This window comes from Anabrus simplex, chromosome 4, assembly GCF_040414725.1.
Source record: "Anabrus simplex isolate iqAnaSimp1 chromosome 4, ASM4041472v1, whole genome shotgun sequence".
Lineage (NCBI taxonomy): Eukaryota > Metazoa > Arthropoda > Insecta > Orthoptera > Tettigoniidae > Anabrus > Anabrus simplex.
The window spans coordinates 374,759,015-374,775,359 of NC_090268.1; the positions used below are offsets into that span (position 1 = coordinate 374,759,015).

The 16,345-nt window shown below is 40.3% G+C and overlaps 1 protein-coding gene across 3 annotated transcripts in view; it reads right to left on the minus strand.

The window, feature by feature from the left end:
- Positions 1 to 16,345, minus strand: part of pnut (septin 7-like protein pnut) — a 641,502-nt gene that overhangs the window by 227,607 nt on the left and 397,550 nt on the right. For all 3 annotated transcript variants that reach the window (XM_067145831.2, XM_067145829.2, XM_067145830.2), the window contains one exon: positions 7,430 to 7,784. In XM_067145831.2, coding sequence (XP_067001932.2) covers positions 7,430 to 7,784 — 355 coding nt within the window. The remainder of the gene's footprint in view (positions 1 to 7,429; positions 7,785 to 16,345) is intronic.

The window sequence follows — 16,345 nt, forward strand, 5'->3', positions numbered from 1 at the left end:
CCTCAGAACTCCTGCGGGACAACATTTTGGCACCTCGGCTTATCCGAAAAAGTAGCTAGTAGGGCGTAAAACTAATAATAATTTACGAAAAATAAATATTCTAGAGCCGTGGGGTACAAGGTTTGAAGTGAACAATGGTGTAATAAAGTATCCCTTAATAATAATAATAATAATAATAATAATAATAATAATAATAATAATAAAATAAGAACAAGAATTTGTAGGATAAACAATTTGAAATAATTGCTAAAAAAGAGAACAGTTCTTCTTGTGATAATGATCTTAAATCACATAAGTTAACTTTCCTGAATAATTCACTTCGATTATCTTTGGAAGAAGATTATGGTAACGCCGATTTTTTATTTGCCTTATGTAGCACCCACTCAGACACGCCTTATAGCTACGATGGGATAGGAAAAGGCTAGGACTGCGAAGGAAGTGTCAGTGGCATTAAGGCACAGCAGCCCCCGTATTTGCCTGATGTGAAAATGGGAACCACGGAAAACCAGCTATCAGTGCTGTCGGCAGTGGAATTAGAACTCACTATATCCCGAATGCAAGCTAAGAGCTATATACCGCGAACCACGTAGCCAACTCGCTCAGTAGTAGTGGTGATGTAGGACTGAAAGTCCTCATATTACTCCGTATCGTTGGCAAAGGGGATGAGGTGACTAGGAAATTCTAAATATTGTAGGTGTGGCGTTGGACAGCAGGCGTCTTGTAACATCGTTGTTCACTTTATATTTATTTTCAAAATGCTGGGGAAATGTGCTCTGTAGGATACAATGTAATAATAAATAGTGGTATTGGTTTTTCGTCCTACCGACTACTTAGTACGGTTTTCGGAGAAGCTGAAGTGCCGGAGATTTGCCCCGGTGGAGTTCCCTTACGGGCCGGTAAATCTACTGACACAAAGGTAACCTATCTGAGCACCTTCAAATACCAAATACAAGAAAATAAAAGTAGGCCTAATGTACACGTGCTGGATTGTGCTACACAGGCAACGTAATTCTGCTAATCGCCCAAAACTGTGTACTTTAGTAAAAAAAAGGAATCTTATCTAAAATATGATATTTATTCTTCGTGTTTTCTCTACAATTTATGCAATTGCATGCCACACACGTAGAGAGCATATTTTCTTCGATCTAATCTATTAGAAGTATCGCACCGTATGCGGAGAAATTATATGAATGGCGCTTAAACTATGGAGTCGCTATTTCGCCTTGGCACCACCCAGAGCACTGTAGCAGCCATGTTAGCCACTCTATAGTCCTCTTTCTAGCTCGTTGATACATACGTATCCATATCAAACCAACAACCAACAGCTGGCAGCATTGCGAATCTACACACACCTACCACGGCCGACTGGATCCCTCAGAGCGACGCATCAAGTCGGCCGTGCACCTACTTACCTCAGTCAAATACAGTAGAGACAATACGACGGTGGCGCTCCTAGTGACTTGACCTGAAAAGTCGCGCTAAATTCAACTATCAATGGAAATGTATATACGAAAATGGATAAATAAATTACGTCTAGAAAGAAAGTAATATTGAGATATTAACTTCGAAGTTGCTAAAGCAATTCTGGATAAATGAATGAAGAATTACTTAAAAGGTTATTATTTAATTAATAGAGAAATGTACACTCAAGTTTGAGCATTAAATAAATTTCACATTTTAGTCTTTGCTATAGTCTGTAATTGTCCTGGTTCTTTTCGTGCATGTTATGATGTGATATCTTCTACACTTCTGTCCACACAAAATGCACTTACAATCTTCGTCTGGCTCATGGAACTTCTGGTTTACGCATACCTTGTGGTGAAACCCATGTATGGAGAGTCGTGTTATCACGTGGCGCTGTGTGTTGCACTCTCTAGTCCATCTATCGTCCGTCATCGCTGGTGAGGCGTAGAAGTCGAGGTCGATTTCACTTTTCTTCCTTTCCCTGATGTTTACTAGTGCCCTGCTTGCTTCCGTTGATTGTAGGTAGAACTGTGATCGTATGTCTTCTATGAAATACGTCTCCCGCAGCATTTCGTATACCATCCGGGATGGCGCTGTCTTTCCGACTCGGGTAATCCTCTTCATGAACATTGCTTTTATTCTTTCTATTCTCATCAGGTCTCCGATCTTCAGCTTTTCCCACACGATCTCAATTCCATATGTTATCACTGGCGCTACTGTCGTCTTGAAAAGTCTCATCGCCGTGCTGATTGAAAGGTTTGAAATGTTTTGGATGCTGTATGAGGCTCTGATTGCTGCTGCCGTTCTTTCTTGAATATGTATACCAAAGGACGCCGCCGTTGTCTGTAGTGTTATTCCCAAATATTTGTAATTTCGTACCTTTTGTAATGGCTTTTGGTGTAATGTTATGTTGTCTTTGGGCGTTGATTTCCCACATTTTCTGAAGGTCATTTGTACTGTCTTTTCTTCATTTATCTGTAGGCTGTTTTCCTCCACCCAGGTCTCTAGTCTGCGGACTGCCCTTTGCATATCCTCCTTTTCTTTCGCTCCGATCAGCATGTCATCTGCGTATAGGATCAGCTCTGCTTTTGATCCTTCCTCTACTATGCGGTTCACATCTGCTGTATAAATGTTGAAAAGTGTGGGACTCATGGGATCCCCTTGCATAACTCCGTTCGTCTGTATTATGTCTTCAGAAATTTCTACGTTGTTGTTGATTCGGATTATGTTCCTCCGTAGACATGCTTCAACTATTCTCACTAGTGGGTCTCTCTCGCCGATTGTCAATTTCATTTTCTCGATTAGCTTTCGCCTGTCGATTGAGTCGAATGCCTTCTTGAAATCAACAAAGACTGCGTGATATTTCCCTCCTTTGTGTCTTAAGGCTTCTTCTACCTGATTTATTAGGTATTTCACTGCCTGGACCGTGCTCCTGCCTTTCATAAAACCGAATTGATTTTCTGGAATGTACCCACTGAAGGCTTCCAGTAATCTTTCATTTAGTATCTTCGTGAAAACTTTAAAGGATGCATTTTCTAGTGCTACTCATCTAAATGAGTCTAGTGATGTTCTGCTCCCTTTTCCTTTCAACAATATCTTTAGAGTCGCTGTGTTCCATCCCTCTGGTATCTTCCCAGTCTGTATACATTTGTTCATTAGGTCTTTCCACAGTTCTTCCATCTCGCCAAGTGAATCTTTTAAGTGTTCCATGTAAATTTTGTCTGGTCCTGCGGATTTCTTGTTTCTCCCTCCTTGTATTGCTTTCCTAATTTCATACGTTGTTATTGGCTCCACAGCATGCGCGGGTTCTGCTGTTTCTATGTCATATGCTTGCTTCAGCCCTTCCTTATTCAGTATGTTCGAGAAATGATGTTCCCACTTCTCCATATGAATTTCTCCTGTTGCAATTTACGTCTTCTTTTTCAGCGCTATGTATGGGTCTGATTTTGCTTCCTCGGCTTGTTTCCTTCCTTGTTTCTCTGTATATTCTTTTTTCTTTTTTATTAGTTCTTTATATTTTTTTCCTTTTCTCTGCATATGCTGTTAAGTCTTCTGGGCGTCTGTATAATTTTGCTGCATTCAGGGCCTTTAGAGTTGCTTTTCTTTCCTTGTAACACTCTTGGTCAAACCAAGCTTGTGCGTGTCTTCTTTCCTTTACTATAATAGCTTTCGTTATTACTTTGGTGGCTGTTTCTAGGGCTTCTTCTAGTCTTTCTTCTTCTATTAGGTTTCTAGCTTTCCCGATGTTTTCCTCGCTTTCTGCTACTGTTTCCCACTGGATGTTTCTAGTATATATACTGGGTCTTTTTGCTTCCTTCCTCTTTTGTTGGATTTCCATGCGTAGGCGTGTCATTATAGGTATGTGTTTCCTTATTGGTGCTGCCGATGAGTTCCATAAAGACTGAAATTAGACATATAAACAAGATGTGAAATTGACTGCTGTGCAGTGGGCTGATCTTTCATTTATTCATTACTTTTTTGCTTTAGCATTTCTGCCTGAACTTTTACGGTTAGATTAGTCTTTTTTCTCGTTTAAAAAACATTGTATCATGACATTAAGACACTTGTCAATAAAAATATCGGCTCATTCCTTACACACGATGCAATGAATTAACATTTAAAAGCTGGACAATTTTCCTCTTAACATGAAGCCTACTAACAGAAAGAAAAGTATGAAAATGTTGTCGATGGCGATGCTCTGAGGAATATTTACGTACAATTAGAGTAAAACTATAACATACCCTTGGCTGTATAGTCGAGGATGTTTAAATTCGCTGGCCAGGAAATGATCTGAACAGATCTTATAATTCTTATATATGCGTAACGTCCTTCCTTTCTTGTACACCTTATCCAAATCAATTCTGTGACATTTCAAAACCCACAGATCACACCTACTACAACACATCGGTACTGAAGGTTAACTGCTGCACTATACATTAAAATATGCGTATTATATTTTAAGACAGTTAAGATATGGATCGAGCAGGTCAGAAGATTATGAAATACCGGTACTATAAAAATCTCTTTGTCACTGGAAGAATATATATATGCAAACCCAATATTACTTACATTTTCTTGTCACGAGGGTAGCGAAAGAACGACCGCGCATTCTTCTCTACATAGTTACTGCAGCCAAACACAGCACATACCTTTCCGTCATGTTGAGAGGAGATATCAAGGAATGACACACGCTACTATTTAATTATGTCAACTCACTGAAAACGCATAAATAACACCAAAAACTTCACACACACATACACGTGCTCTTATGACAGAATCAGCCGTTTTCAGGCCTACCCGCTAGAGAGAGCTCTAATAGCTGTCCCTCGATATCTCGCTGAGTGCCGCGTATTGTCTCTACTGTATTTGCCTCAGTGCTACTAGTGGAAATCCAAGTATTAAACAAAGGAGAGTCACCTCGCGCGCGCCACATAGTGTCGCCTCGTGTTACTAACATTGCGGAGTAGCCTCTAATAGCGCTGTTACCGGAGCGGTTGTTTACGGAGCGGAGGCTCCGGGCGCTTTCAATCGGTGCCTCCGGAGAACCTCCGATTGAATTACAAGAGCATAGTTTAAACTTGGTACGGGAGAAATGAACGAGCATTTGTACAGAAATTTATAACTTTTCGCTGTTAATGTGAGAAACTACGCCCCTCCGTTAATACTTTAATTATTGGACGATATTACAGATAGTATTCTTACGTACAAACATTGAATGACCGAGCTCGATAGCTGCAGTCGTTTAAGTGCGGCCAATGTCCAGTATTCGGGAGATAGTAGGTTCGAACTCTACTGTCGGCAGCCCTGAAAATGGTTTTCCGTGGTTTCCCATTTTCACACCAGGCAAAGGCCACGACCGCTTCCTTCCCACTCCTAGCCCTTCCCTGTCCCATCGTCGCCATAAGACCTATCTGTGTCTCGGTGCGACGTAAAACAACTAGCAAAAAACATTGAATGACAAGCGCGTATTGTGAACTTCATACGGGAGGAATGAACGAGCATTTTCACAGGAATTTATAACTTGTCGCTATTATTGCGCGAAACTACACTCGTTCTTTAACTGTTTTTTTAACTTTTTCGGGGCGTCGACCTTTGCAGATCTTTTGCCTCTACTTGCACCATATGTGAGGAAACCTGCGTGTATTATGTAAATGGCGGTAATGTAAAGTGTTGAATGTGAGGAAAGGAACGTTAAGGATGACACAAACACCCAGTCCCCAGACCAGAGATATTAATAATTTAAATAAAAAACCCTGACCCGGCCGGAAATCGAACCCGGGGCCGCCGGGAGAGAGCGGACGCGTTGCCACCTACACCGCGAAGCCGGTGTTTACGAGTCATTTGCGCCATGTTTTACAGCGCAGCACTTACAGACTTGAACCGCTTGAACTCCTCCGTCCGCTCGTAAATAATCATCCCTTACTTCTGCACGTCATTCGCGTTTTTTACATATGTTCAGAAATTAAAAGAGAATTCAAATTTAACTTGAAACTCCTGTTTTCCTGCGCCAATATAATAGGAATATTTCCATAATAATGATAATAATAATGAACGAAGTGTATTGTGTAAGTTCTGCACAGGTAGAGCCTGCACTTTTCTGAGAAACAACTGAACCTATTTAGATATATTGTCTGTTGTATCTACAGGGTTTATACCTACAGGTATATGGGGTATGTATTATATGTTGATATAATTGCATTTTCTTGATAACAAATGAGAGGATGCAATAATTATTCTGAATTACTATTGTATGGAATATCGGTGATATAGGTCTATATTTGTGTATGTAGGTAACGATTTTTATAGGGCGCCTACATTCATGGACGTAAGTTTGAAATTACAGCCCACTACGTCCTTACACTCGGAGCTACTGTTGCGAATAGGAGGCGGCCCTCCGGTTAACCTCTGGAGCTCCGTAACTGCTTTGCCTCCATCGGTAGTACCGGAGATCACCGGAGGAGCGCTGTAATCGCATTATCCGATTCAATCAACAGGAGGTCCGCCTCCTCTTCACAGCGCTAGCCTCTAAAGCGTTGACCTGGAAGCATTAAAAGCAAGAAGTGATGCGTTTGAAAAAAAATTGTTCAAAAAGGTAAGCAGTCATCGCGGTTACCTCTTTCAAACGCGCATAGTTATTTGATATATATACAATCTTGGTTAAGTAAGATATGAGAAGAAGTATGAAGGAGCAAAATATTGTCACTTGTATGTTGATGTTTGATGAATGAAAATACACGTGAGCTTGTTTTGTACACAACTCTGTTTTACACCCACTTTTTCGAACCAAGATTGCCATAGTAACATTACGTGTACGTGTGTGGCATTAAATATTACCACAAAATCACTGAGACATTAGCTGCCTCTGTGGATCCGTGGTAGAGTGTCGGCCTCCGGATCCCAAGATAGCGGGTTCGAACCCGGCAGAGGTAGTCGGATTTTTGAAGGGCGGAAAAAAGTCCATTCGACACTCCATGTCGTACGATGTCGGCATGTAAAAGATCTCTGGTGATACATTTGGTATTTACCCGACAAAATTCATTAAATCTCAGCCATAGACGCCCAAGAGAGATCCGGTTTACTCTAGGTCCGCTAGATGGCAGACAGAGTAAACCGGAACGTCGAAATTGACGAGCAGACAGCCAGATGGCGTCAAATCGAAATGTCTGCAAAACGGCAGCTGAGGCCATACGATTATTATTATTTTTTTTACTGAGACATTCTTACCATAAACGATGTCTCAGATGTTCATGAATTTTTTGAAAAATTAACAAAAACTCCGGCCCTGTATATGAGCCAATACAATTATAAATAGAGATCTGTACATGAGAAATGGGCGAACACTTACCAAATTTCTCCTTCTTGATCACTGTTGCACTGGCTTTTTAACATGCATTTTTTCACACTTCGATTTGGCTATTCACTTCGTTAACACTGACTACTCATAATGACTAAGAAACACACATACCAACAACCATAAGCGTAAAGTCGAATCCTTTCTTCACAGCTTTCCTGTACACTTGGTTGGGAAGGTTAGCAAAACCAACGTAGCCATCTAGTTCCTTGGTTCGTCGTTCTGGCACTTTGTCCCTTTCAACTTTATTATAGCGTTCCTTATTATCCGAGTCCGAAGTATGGTTCTCGGCGGCGACTGCGGCTCGCTTGGCAGCCAGGGCGTCCTTGATGGCACTGGGGGTAGGCGTATTGTTGGCCGCCGGGGCAGCTGCGGGGGCGGGCGTGCTGCTAGGCGGTTGTGGCGGGACGGCACTGCCACTACTCGGAGGCAGCTCATTCTTGAAGAACAGCTCCCGCTTACTTTGCAGCTGTAAAAGAAGAAGAAAAATAGTTATTATTTATTCTATGTTATACATAAATATACGACAAACGCGCACATCACTTTACAACCTTTACAACTTTACATAACTGTACAATGGTATGATCAGCAGCAGTTTTTTAATAATAAATACAGAAGGATTGTGCAATATATTGTACGAGCAACAAATACAAAGACGCAGTGTGATAACTTGCTCCAGTGTCTCGAGCCCGTGCTCCGGACAAAGCGAAGAGGTGGGCTACGACACCAAATATGAATTAGAGCTCTGCTCAGAAGGGCAGACAGTGTAGCAGTCATAACAGTCAATAAAATAGAAATAAACCTTTAGGTCTCGGAAAGCATAATACCATGAGAGTTGAGTGATTAAAAGTTGACTTTCCCAGTCAGTACATTGCCTCAGTACTGTACCGGTTACGACCTGTACATGCGTATTTTTTGATAGTTGATTGCATTTAATCATCACGCGTAATATTCCGAGCAAGCCTGGTTTGTTTACATTCGGTGGAACGAGCGAGCGAGTCGAGGACAGCTGTGTGTGTAACGTGGCGGCAGGGGAAAGATAGGTCACCCGCCTGACACGCCAAGTGTAGCTGGCCTGACCTGGTATGTTCTGGATTCAAGCGTAACACCTTCATGAACATTCGATTAAGAAAATTTTAAAGCTCCTCTAATAATTATGATAGCGACTTGAGCGACATGTCATTTTGAAGGGAATCACAAACGTCGCAAAGCGTGAATCTCAAGTAAATCCGTCGAGGGATTCATGGGATAACCAGCTTCAAGGGAACACGTTATATGATGACGTAGAAGCCCCCAAACCGAATATAAGGAGGGCTCACTTTAGCCTGATCAGTCAGTCACAGCTGAGTATTCAGCCTGGCTCTACACGCTGCCGTAGTCGTCAGAGGCTATCTTCGAGTAGTTACAGTCTTCATGCGGAACTTAAACCATCACGGCCATATGGGACTTATCAATTGTGCGCGCGTGAACTCTAAAATTATTCAAAGTCTTTCTGAACATGGACTTGTAATATCTGTGAATGTTAAGGAACAAATTATTGTAAGTGTGAATGTTAAGGAACAAATTATTCTAAGTCTTTGTGGACATTGGCTTGCACTTTCTGTCAGTGATGAACTCTAAAATTATTCAGTCTTTATGAACATGGACTTGTCCTTTTCGCGAGTGTTAAGGAACGAATTCTTTTAAGTCTTTATGGACAGTGACTTGTAATTTCGCCAGTGGTAAGAAACAAATTATTCAAGGTCTTTATGAACTTTGACTTGTGAATTCTGCGAATGACGAAGAACACATTTTCGATGTCTTTGTGGACATTGAGTCCATCAGTCACATTGGACTTAGGTGATGAATGATTACCTGCAACATCGTCAGAGACCATCGGAGATCATCCAGAACATCGGAAGTTCGAGACTTACTCATACACGACCAACCTGGGTGTTCCGGCCTCACCTTAACGGAGTATTTGGCATCTCCCGGAATGTGTTCCAGCCTGTTCGGCCCGGTGAGCTGGAGACCCGGACCATTAAAAGGACGATATTGAAGACAACCCCTATCTACAATGAGGTGATGTGCAATTTGATATGCTTCATGAATAAACTCTTATTCAATCTGATTAACATTTTTCTTGTAGATAGGACCCTGCCTCCTGTACCAAGCCCTAGCTAGTGTCTATCCAGTTTCGCCCTGAGAACTATTTCATGCTTACGTTAAAATTAAAATCTTAAAGTCAGGCTCTTTTACTGGTACAGTACCTACTTCAATCTTCCGGTTGCCTGCGCAGTATCGCCACAGCAATCACAGATCGATCTTAAGAAGAAGTTTTACGTTAGGTACTACCTCTTAATGGAGACGCAGTTAAGCCCAGTAAGTACTTTACTCACACTAAATTTGCATAGTTTTCCTAAGAGAGATTCCATACATCGTGTATGTGTACAATATTTAGAATTAAAGAGGGTTTTTAATGAAATGTGTGCCTGTGTTTACAATTTATGTTCTTGCTATTTTGCTTTACGTCGCACCGACACAGATAGGTCTTATGGCGACGATGGGGCAGGAAAGGCCTAGAAATGGGAAAGACATGGCCGTGGCCTTAAGGTACAGCCCCAGCATTTGCCAGGTGTGAAAATGGGAAACCACGGAAAACCATCCACACGGTTGCCGACAGTGGGATTCGAACCCACTCTCCCGGATGCGAGCTCACAGCTGCGCGCCCCTAACCGCATGGCCAACTCGCCCGGTAATTTATGTTCTTGTTTTAAGTGAAACGAGAAGAAGAACTCTTACATCACACTACAGTATAACTTTGCTATAGACACGTCGATTTCAGCGACACCTCGTCTACGTCAGGTTATTTGCTGGTGCAAACATTTTATTATAAGGACATTTTTTTTTCAGTATTGTTTCAAACGACTAACATATGCACCTACCTTGTACATAACGCCATTTTAAACCTGTTAGGCTTCGGATTTACACCATAAGGCAATTTTATCAACTGAAGAAATAAATGCCACCAAAGCTGAAGATGATATCGGTGATGGTGATAATTTGTCGTTATCTGATAGGCTGCAAAAAGTGGAATGTGACATTCTGAAGCAATGTGACTATGAAAAATATGCATAAACAGATGATGGCTCCAACGATCGACGAATTGGTAAGAAAAGTGAGGAATAAGGGCCACAGAGATCAAGAAAAAGAAGATGAAAAGTCTATCCCAACAGAGACTGATGCTTTAGAAGCTCTCAGAGTTGAGAATATGTTCTACGAAGATACAGAAAGGTGTATTGAAATTGTGAAAAATTATGAACACCGTACATAATTTACAAGGTGTGTATTGCGCAAGCAGGAGAAGACAAATAAAATCACACTTCTTTTTCATAAATGTACTTACTGTACTATAGCTGGAAGTTTAACTGTACGAGAAATTGTTTTGGGAAATTTAATATTTTATGTTACGTCAAGCTTAGATGTAAAGAATTACAATCTAAAATATGGCACTTTTTTCTGTATCATTTTCCACTTCATTCGACTGATGCCATAAATCTCCGTTAACACAACGCACGTTTATAACGATGCAATTCATCAGGTCCGTTGGACGTTGTTACAACCAAGTTTTTTTTTTTTTTTAACAAGTTGCTTTATGTCTCACCGACACAGATATGTCTTATGGCGACAATGGGACAGGAAAAGGCTAGGAGTCGGAAGGAAGAGGCCATGGCCTATGGCCTTAATTAAGGTACAGCCCCGGCATTTGAGTGGTGTGAAAATGGAAAACCACAGAAAAACATCTTCAGGACTGTCGACAGTGGGATTCGAACCCACTATCTTCCCAATACCGGATACTGGCCGCACTTAAGCGGCTGGAGCTACCGAGCTAGGTCACAGTCAAGTTCTACTGTATATGTCGGAGTCACGACCAGCAAATAACGCAAGCAATATTTCCGACTGTCGCGCTAATGTGAGCAGGCCACTAGGTAAACTGCGATAATAGTCCCGAATTATTATCGTGTCTGTGTGTGAGAATCTTGTGCGTTTCGGAAGGGAAAGATATACAGTAAATGAAACAAGGCAAGCCATCGATTATAAGAGGAGGAGGAGTGTATAATAGCGTTGTTTTTACTTCCCTCAATGAAATAACACGAAATGACAGGAAGCGCCGAACTATTCACTAATATTTCATGTTCAGTTGTTCACATGGAGGTGGGGTTTGAATGCTGGTGTCTAGAACTACTCTATATATAACACACAAGTTAACATTACAGTACGAATACAAATTATCGAAAAAATGAAAAAACATATTTAAAAGATATGTTGCTGAATGTGAAGAGTATGATATAAGAATACAATATTATGATATGTATAACATCGTTAAGATATAGTGTATGCTCAAAAGAAAAAAAATTCAATAGGGATTTCGTTTAGTTTTTTATGGCATCCTGTAATCAACTATTTCATGACAAACGTTTAAATGTACTAGTATATTGTGTATTAGTTAGAAAATTGTGCAGCATATTACGAGAGAGAGAGAGAGAGAGAGAGAGAGAGAGAGAGAGATACAAGGAATTCAGGATCATTGTGTAACTCTTATGTGAAGCCATCTTCACGCTGGTCCAAAATTTTCTCTGTTCCCGAAATTCAGTCACTTGGTAGAAACTTAAATCTGTTATTTTGTGAGCTATATATATTTGTGTCTTAACGGAGTTCTAGACAACGTCGAGAAAAATATAATTTAAAGTTGTTCATTGATAGAAAAGGACGATCAGTGAAGACTATCTGTGAATTCCTAATTATGTGACGCAAAGGAAGCTATAAATCTGGAGCAACGCTCTGCATTCCAACAATGATTAATGCAGAAACTATCTACTGGCTGTATTCTCGGAACGCAGTGCAGAATCACTGCGATCGCATAGACGTCTGGAGACTTAAGCGTCTACCAGACGAACCAAATACAGAAAATCTCCACTGATCGTTCAAGGCCCAGTGACATTGTGACAATCTTCCCCGTGCACCTTCTGTGCACCGAGCCACCACTGGGAAAGGTATTTACGACGAGGTGTAGCAATATTTATGTATATTTTAAAACCCTAGAATTTATTTCCTAATTCAAAACCCATTTTGTCATAAAAAAGATACTTTTACATCCACTTTTACAGTTTCCAGAGACGCTGAGATGATTGAATGTTCTCCTGCAAGAGTTAATTTACGTGCTGGTAAATCTACTGACACGAGACTGAGATATTTAGGTATTTCCAAATACCACTAGACTGAGCCGGGATTGAACCCATCAACTTGGGCTCGAAAAGCCAGCGTTCTGGCGACTGAACCACACGACCCTGCATAAAAGAAGAAAATGGAACAAAAGTAATGTTAGTGTAGCAGTATTATGCTTCAAAATTGTGAGGAGAAGCGCAAAAAAAATGCACGGCGAAGATCATTACAGAACGCTGCCACGGCCGATTTTCTGTCTTCCGTAGAGAGTTTTTTCCTTGGGCAATGGCCTTTTCCGACTTGTCTCCCTACCGCTAAATTATGTGGTTGAAAAACGGTAAAATTTCCTGATCCACCACAGTAGAGAATCTTTTCTGTATTCCCAGTTCTTTGAGTACGGAATCCATCGTCCTTTTCTCCATACACAGAATTCGTCTCCAACACCACATTTCAAATGTATCAACAAGACGCTTTTCTCTTGCCTTGACTGTCCTAGTTTCACAACCATAAAATAATATGGAGAACACTGTGGTTTAAACAAGGCGTTGGTGTTTCGTGTTATCGATCTATCACGCTGTATCTTCTGGAGTTTGTCCATTGAAGTGCGCCCAAGGACAGCTTTCCCCTTGACCTTTTCTGAACCTCCAGCATCGCCCAAAAATGAACCTAAATATACAGACTCACGCGCAATCTCCACATTTTTAGTTGTAACTTATTGCTTTTATCATTCAGCTTCGTCTTACTGCGGTTGATCTGTAGGCCAAGATCTCGAGTGTCCTCGGCGCTTTCTAACAGTGTGATAAGTTCGTCTTCCCTGCTTGCAAGCACGGTGGGATCGCCTTGAAAACACAAATTAGTTTAATAGTTTGCTACCAACAGAGATACCCCCTTGTCAACCATCCAGTACTCTTCTTATGACCTACTCTCCATATATACTAAAGAGCTGAGGTGATAGGACACACCCCTGCTCACAACTTTTTAAACTACAAAGTCTTTGGATAAATTGCCACCCACTTTAACTTTGGCTATGCTGTTCTTGCACTGGCCCTCAATCACTTTAATGAGGTGCTCTGCAGAAAACTTGCCGTAACTTATCATAACTTCTTCCACATAGTACAGCACAGGCAATAACCTTCTTTAATCCACTACTAGTAATGGAACATTGACCTCGAGAACCTATGCCTTGTTCCTCTTCCTTGGAGAAATCTAGCCTGCTCAATAGGAATGTGATAATGGACATATGGTTTCAAACGTTGATTAATATGTAGTAATACTTTGCTAGCATGGGATATTAATGCAGTTGTTCAACAGTTGCAACAATTCGTAGTTTAGCCCTTTTTTGTGCAATGGTACGAAAAAGACGTGAGGCAGTCCTGTGGCCAACATTGTAACCGTCCAGGTTTCTCCAGCCATACTAATTTATTGTACCGTCCTATTACGTGATATCACTCCATATCAAGATTATCCGCCATCGGCAATTATTCATAGCCATATTAATTTAACTTCAATTGTAAATAAGATTTTAGGAGTCATATTGTATATATTAGAACATCATTTATTATTTAAATTATAAGATAGGAATTCATTATATACTGTAAATATGGTCAATATGTTGAGTCCGAGTTTGTGTCATTTCATCTCATATTATGTATACGGAAAAGTTATTCTTGACGCTTAAGAAGATGGAATGACTCGCGGGTTTTAACTCATGAGCAATGTATTATACACCAACCCGCGCTCAAGACACAACTACAATTTATTTTTGAGACAGTGAGTGGTCGCTTCGAGACAATTATTTTCGGGACAGTGAGTTGTTGCTTCGAAATACAGTACGTAGCTGCTATGATGATGTCGGATCAGGGTGAGACGAAACAAGCATACGGCTTGTGATATATTCTGTAATTATTCTGGACGAAGAACTACGTCAGTTCAAGTCCACGGTACTTGGTACAAGTCTGTATTATATCAGGAGAATAGCTAAGTTGGATTAAGATTTCTGATAACATGGAACAATTCACAGCACTCAATTTTCACCTCATACGATAGACGGTGATCAATTTTTACAAGCATAGGGCCAATGTTTAATTTAAAGACTAGACAATTGAGGTGCCTAGTATCAAACATGGACAAAAGCCATTTTGTTAATTTTTCAGTAGAGCCACTTTTTTGTTTCTCTATGTTAACCCCCTGTTACGAGTGTGAAACTTTTTGTGTGCCATATTGCCGGCCCTCTGAACAAGAAAACCACGGTCGACACTTAAGAATTTCATTCTAAGTCAATGTAAAACACGTTCAAATATGACGATGTCCACTTCTGAAACTGAGATTGGCTTTTGTCCATTTTTGATACAAACATCCATGTAATTGTCCACTTTTGAAACAAACTATCCCAATATTTGGCAAAAATGTTGCAGGATGACATGAAAGTAAACTTCGATTTTAAAAGAAATATAATTAAAATATGAAAGAAATAAGGTTATTTTTATACTTTGTTAACATTTTAAACATTAATTTCAGTTCTTGTTTCACTGTATTTCTGGGTAAATAACCTCTGGCTCATCACAAGTGCCTTCAAAACAATCAATCACATTCATAATCATTAAAAGCTTCCTCATTTTCACTATCGGTACAAATGTTCTAATTAATGACTTGGACATATCACTTAAGATAGGCATTTAATTACCAATCTTTTCCGAAGTGCTTTCCTAAGTAATTTGGCAACATCTTTCAGTTTACGTGGGTTTACATTCACGCCAACATCAGTATATAGAGGATTCATTAACATTGCCTCTCTGATCTTGCGCTCAATACCTGTGTCCAAATAGTAACCTACCTCACCTTTAACTACAACATTGCCTCTTTTCGTGCTCCTGAGTGCAATTCTTTTACACTGTGTAGTCTTGAAATAAAGGTGACTAGCAGATTTCAGATAAATATGCGCTTATTCTTTCCAATTCAGTGGTTCCAAGGTTTGTCCAATCACTTTCACTGTGCCGTACACTTTGAACACTTCATGATATTCATCAGGACTTACTATGGTCGTCATCTTCACGAGGTTTTTCTCAACGAGTCCAAAAATTCCATCTGGGGGCAAATATGAGTGTCCAATAACTGGAAATACCAGTTCTAATTTGTCAACAGAGGATGGTGCATACGTTGTAAACCATTTTGCACACATCACCAATATATTAGCGTTTTTATTTTGGACGGCGCAGCAATTAGCAATCATCGTGACTGAAGTGAATCCTTATGAGGTTCTTTTGGCAATCATGGGACATTACAAAAAGAGTCCTACTCTCTTTTCCTTCAAATGTCGATAAAAATTCTCTGGTCGCCATGACAGTTTGATGTCACTTGTAGCAATCCAATTGGCTGAAACGCTCATGTTCGTTTTTGATTTAAACTGCGTTTTGGAGGCGTCCGATTTTGAAAGAAACTGCATATTTAAATGTTAAAACTTAAGTACAAATTTTCGCTTATGAAAGACATGGACCAGTAATTCAGAGAGAGCATTAAAAATACTGTAAGGATCAATCCTTAACTCAATTTTAATATAGGTGGCGCATGTCCATGTCTGATATTAGGCACCTCAATGAGGGAGTGCTAGTCCAGATAGCCCAAACCATATCACAGAAGGAAGGAAGGATGTCAATGGAGCCAGTCTGGATCGAGAAAAGGGGAACGTGTAACCACGGAATACAGATGACCTCAACGGAAGCTACAATTGGTGAACCACAATTAGACAATCCAAGCAACAGTAAATTACAGTAACGTTAAATTCTTAATTCCCTCCAAGCTAAAAGGTACTTTTCCGACTCATTTTTTTGT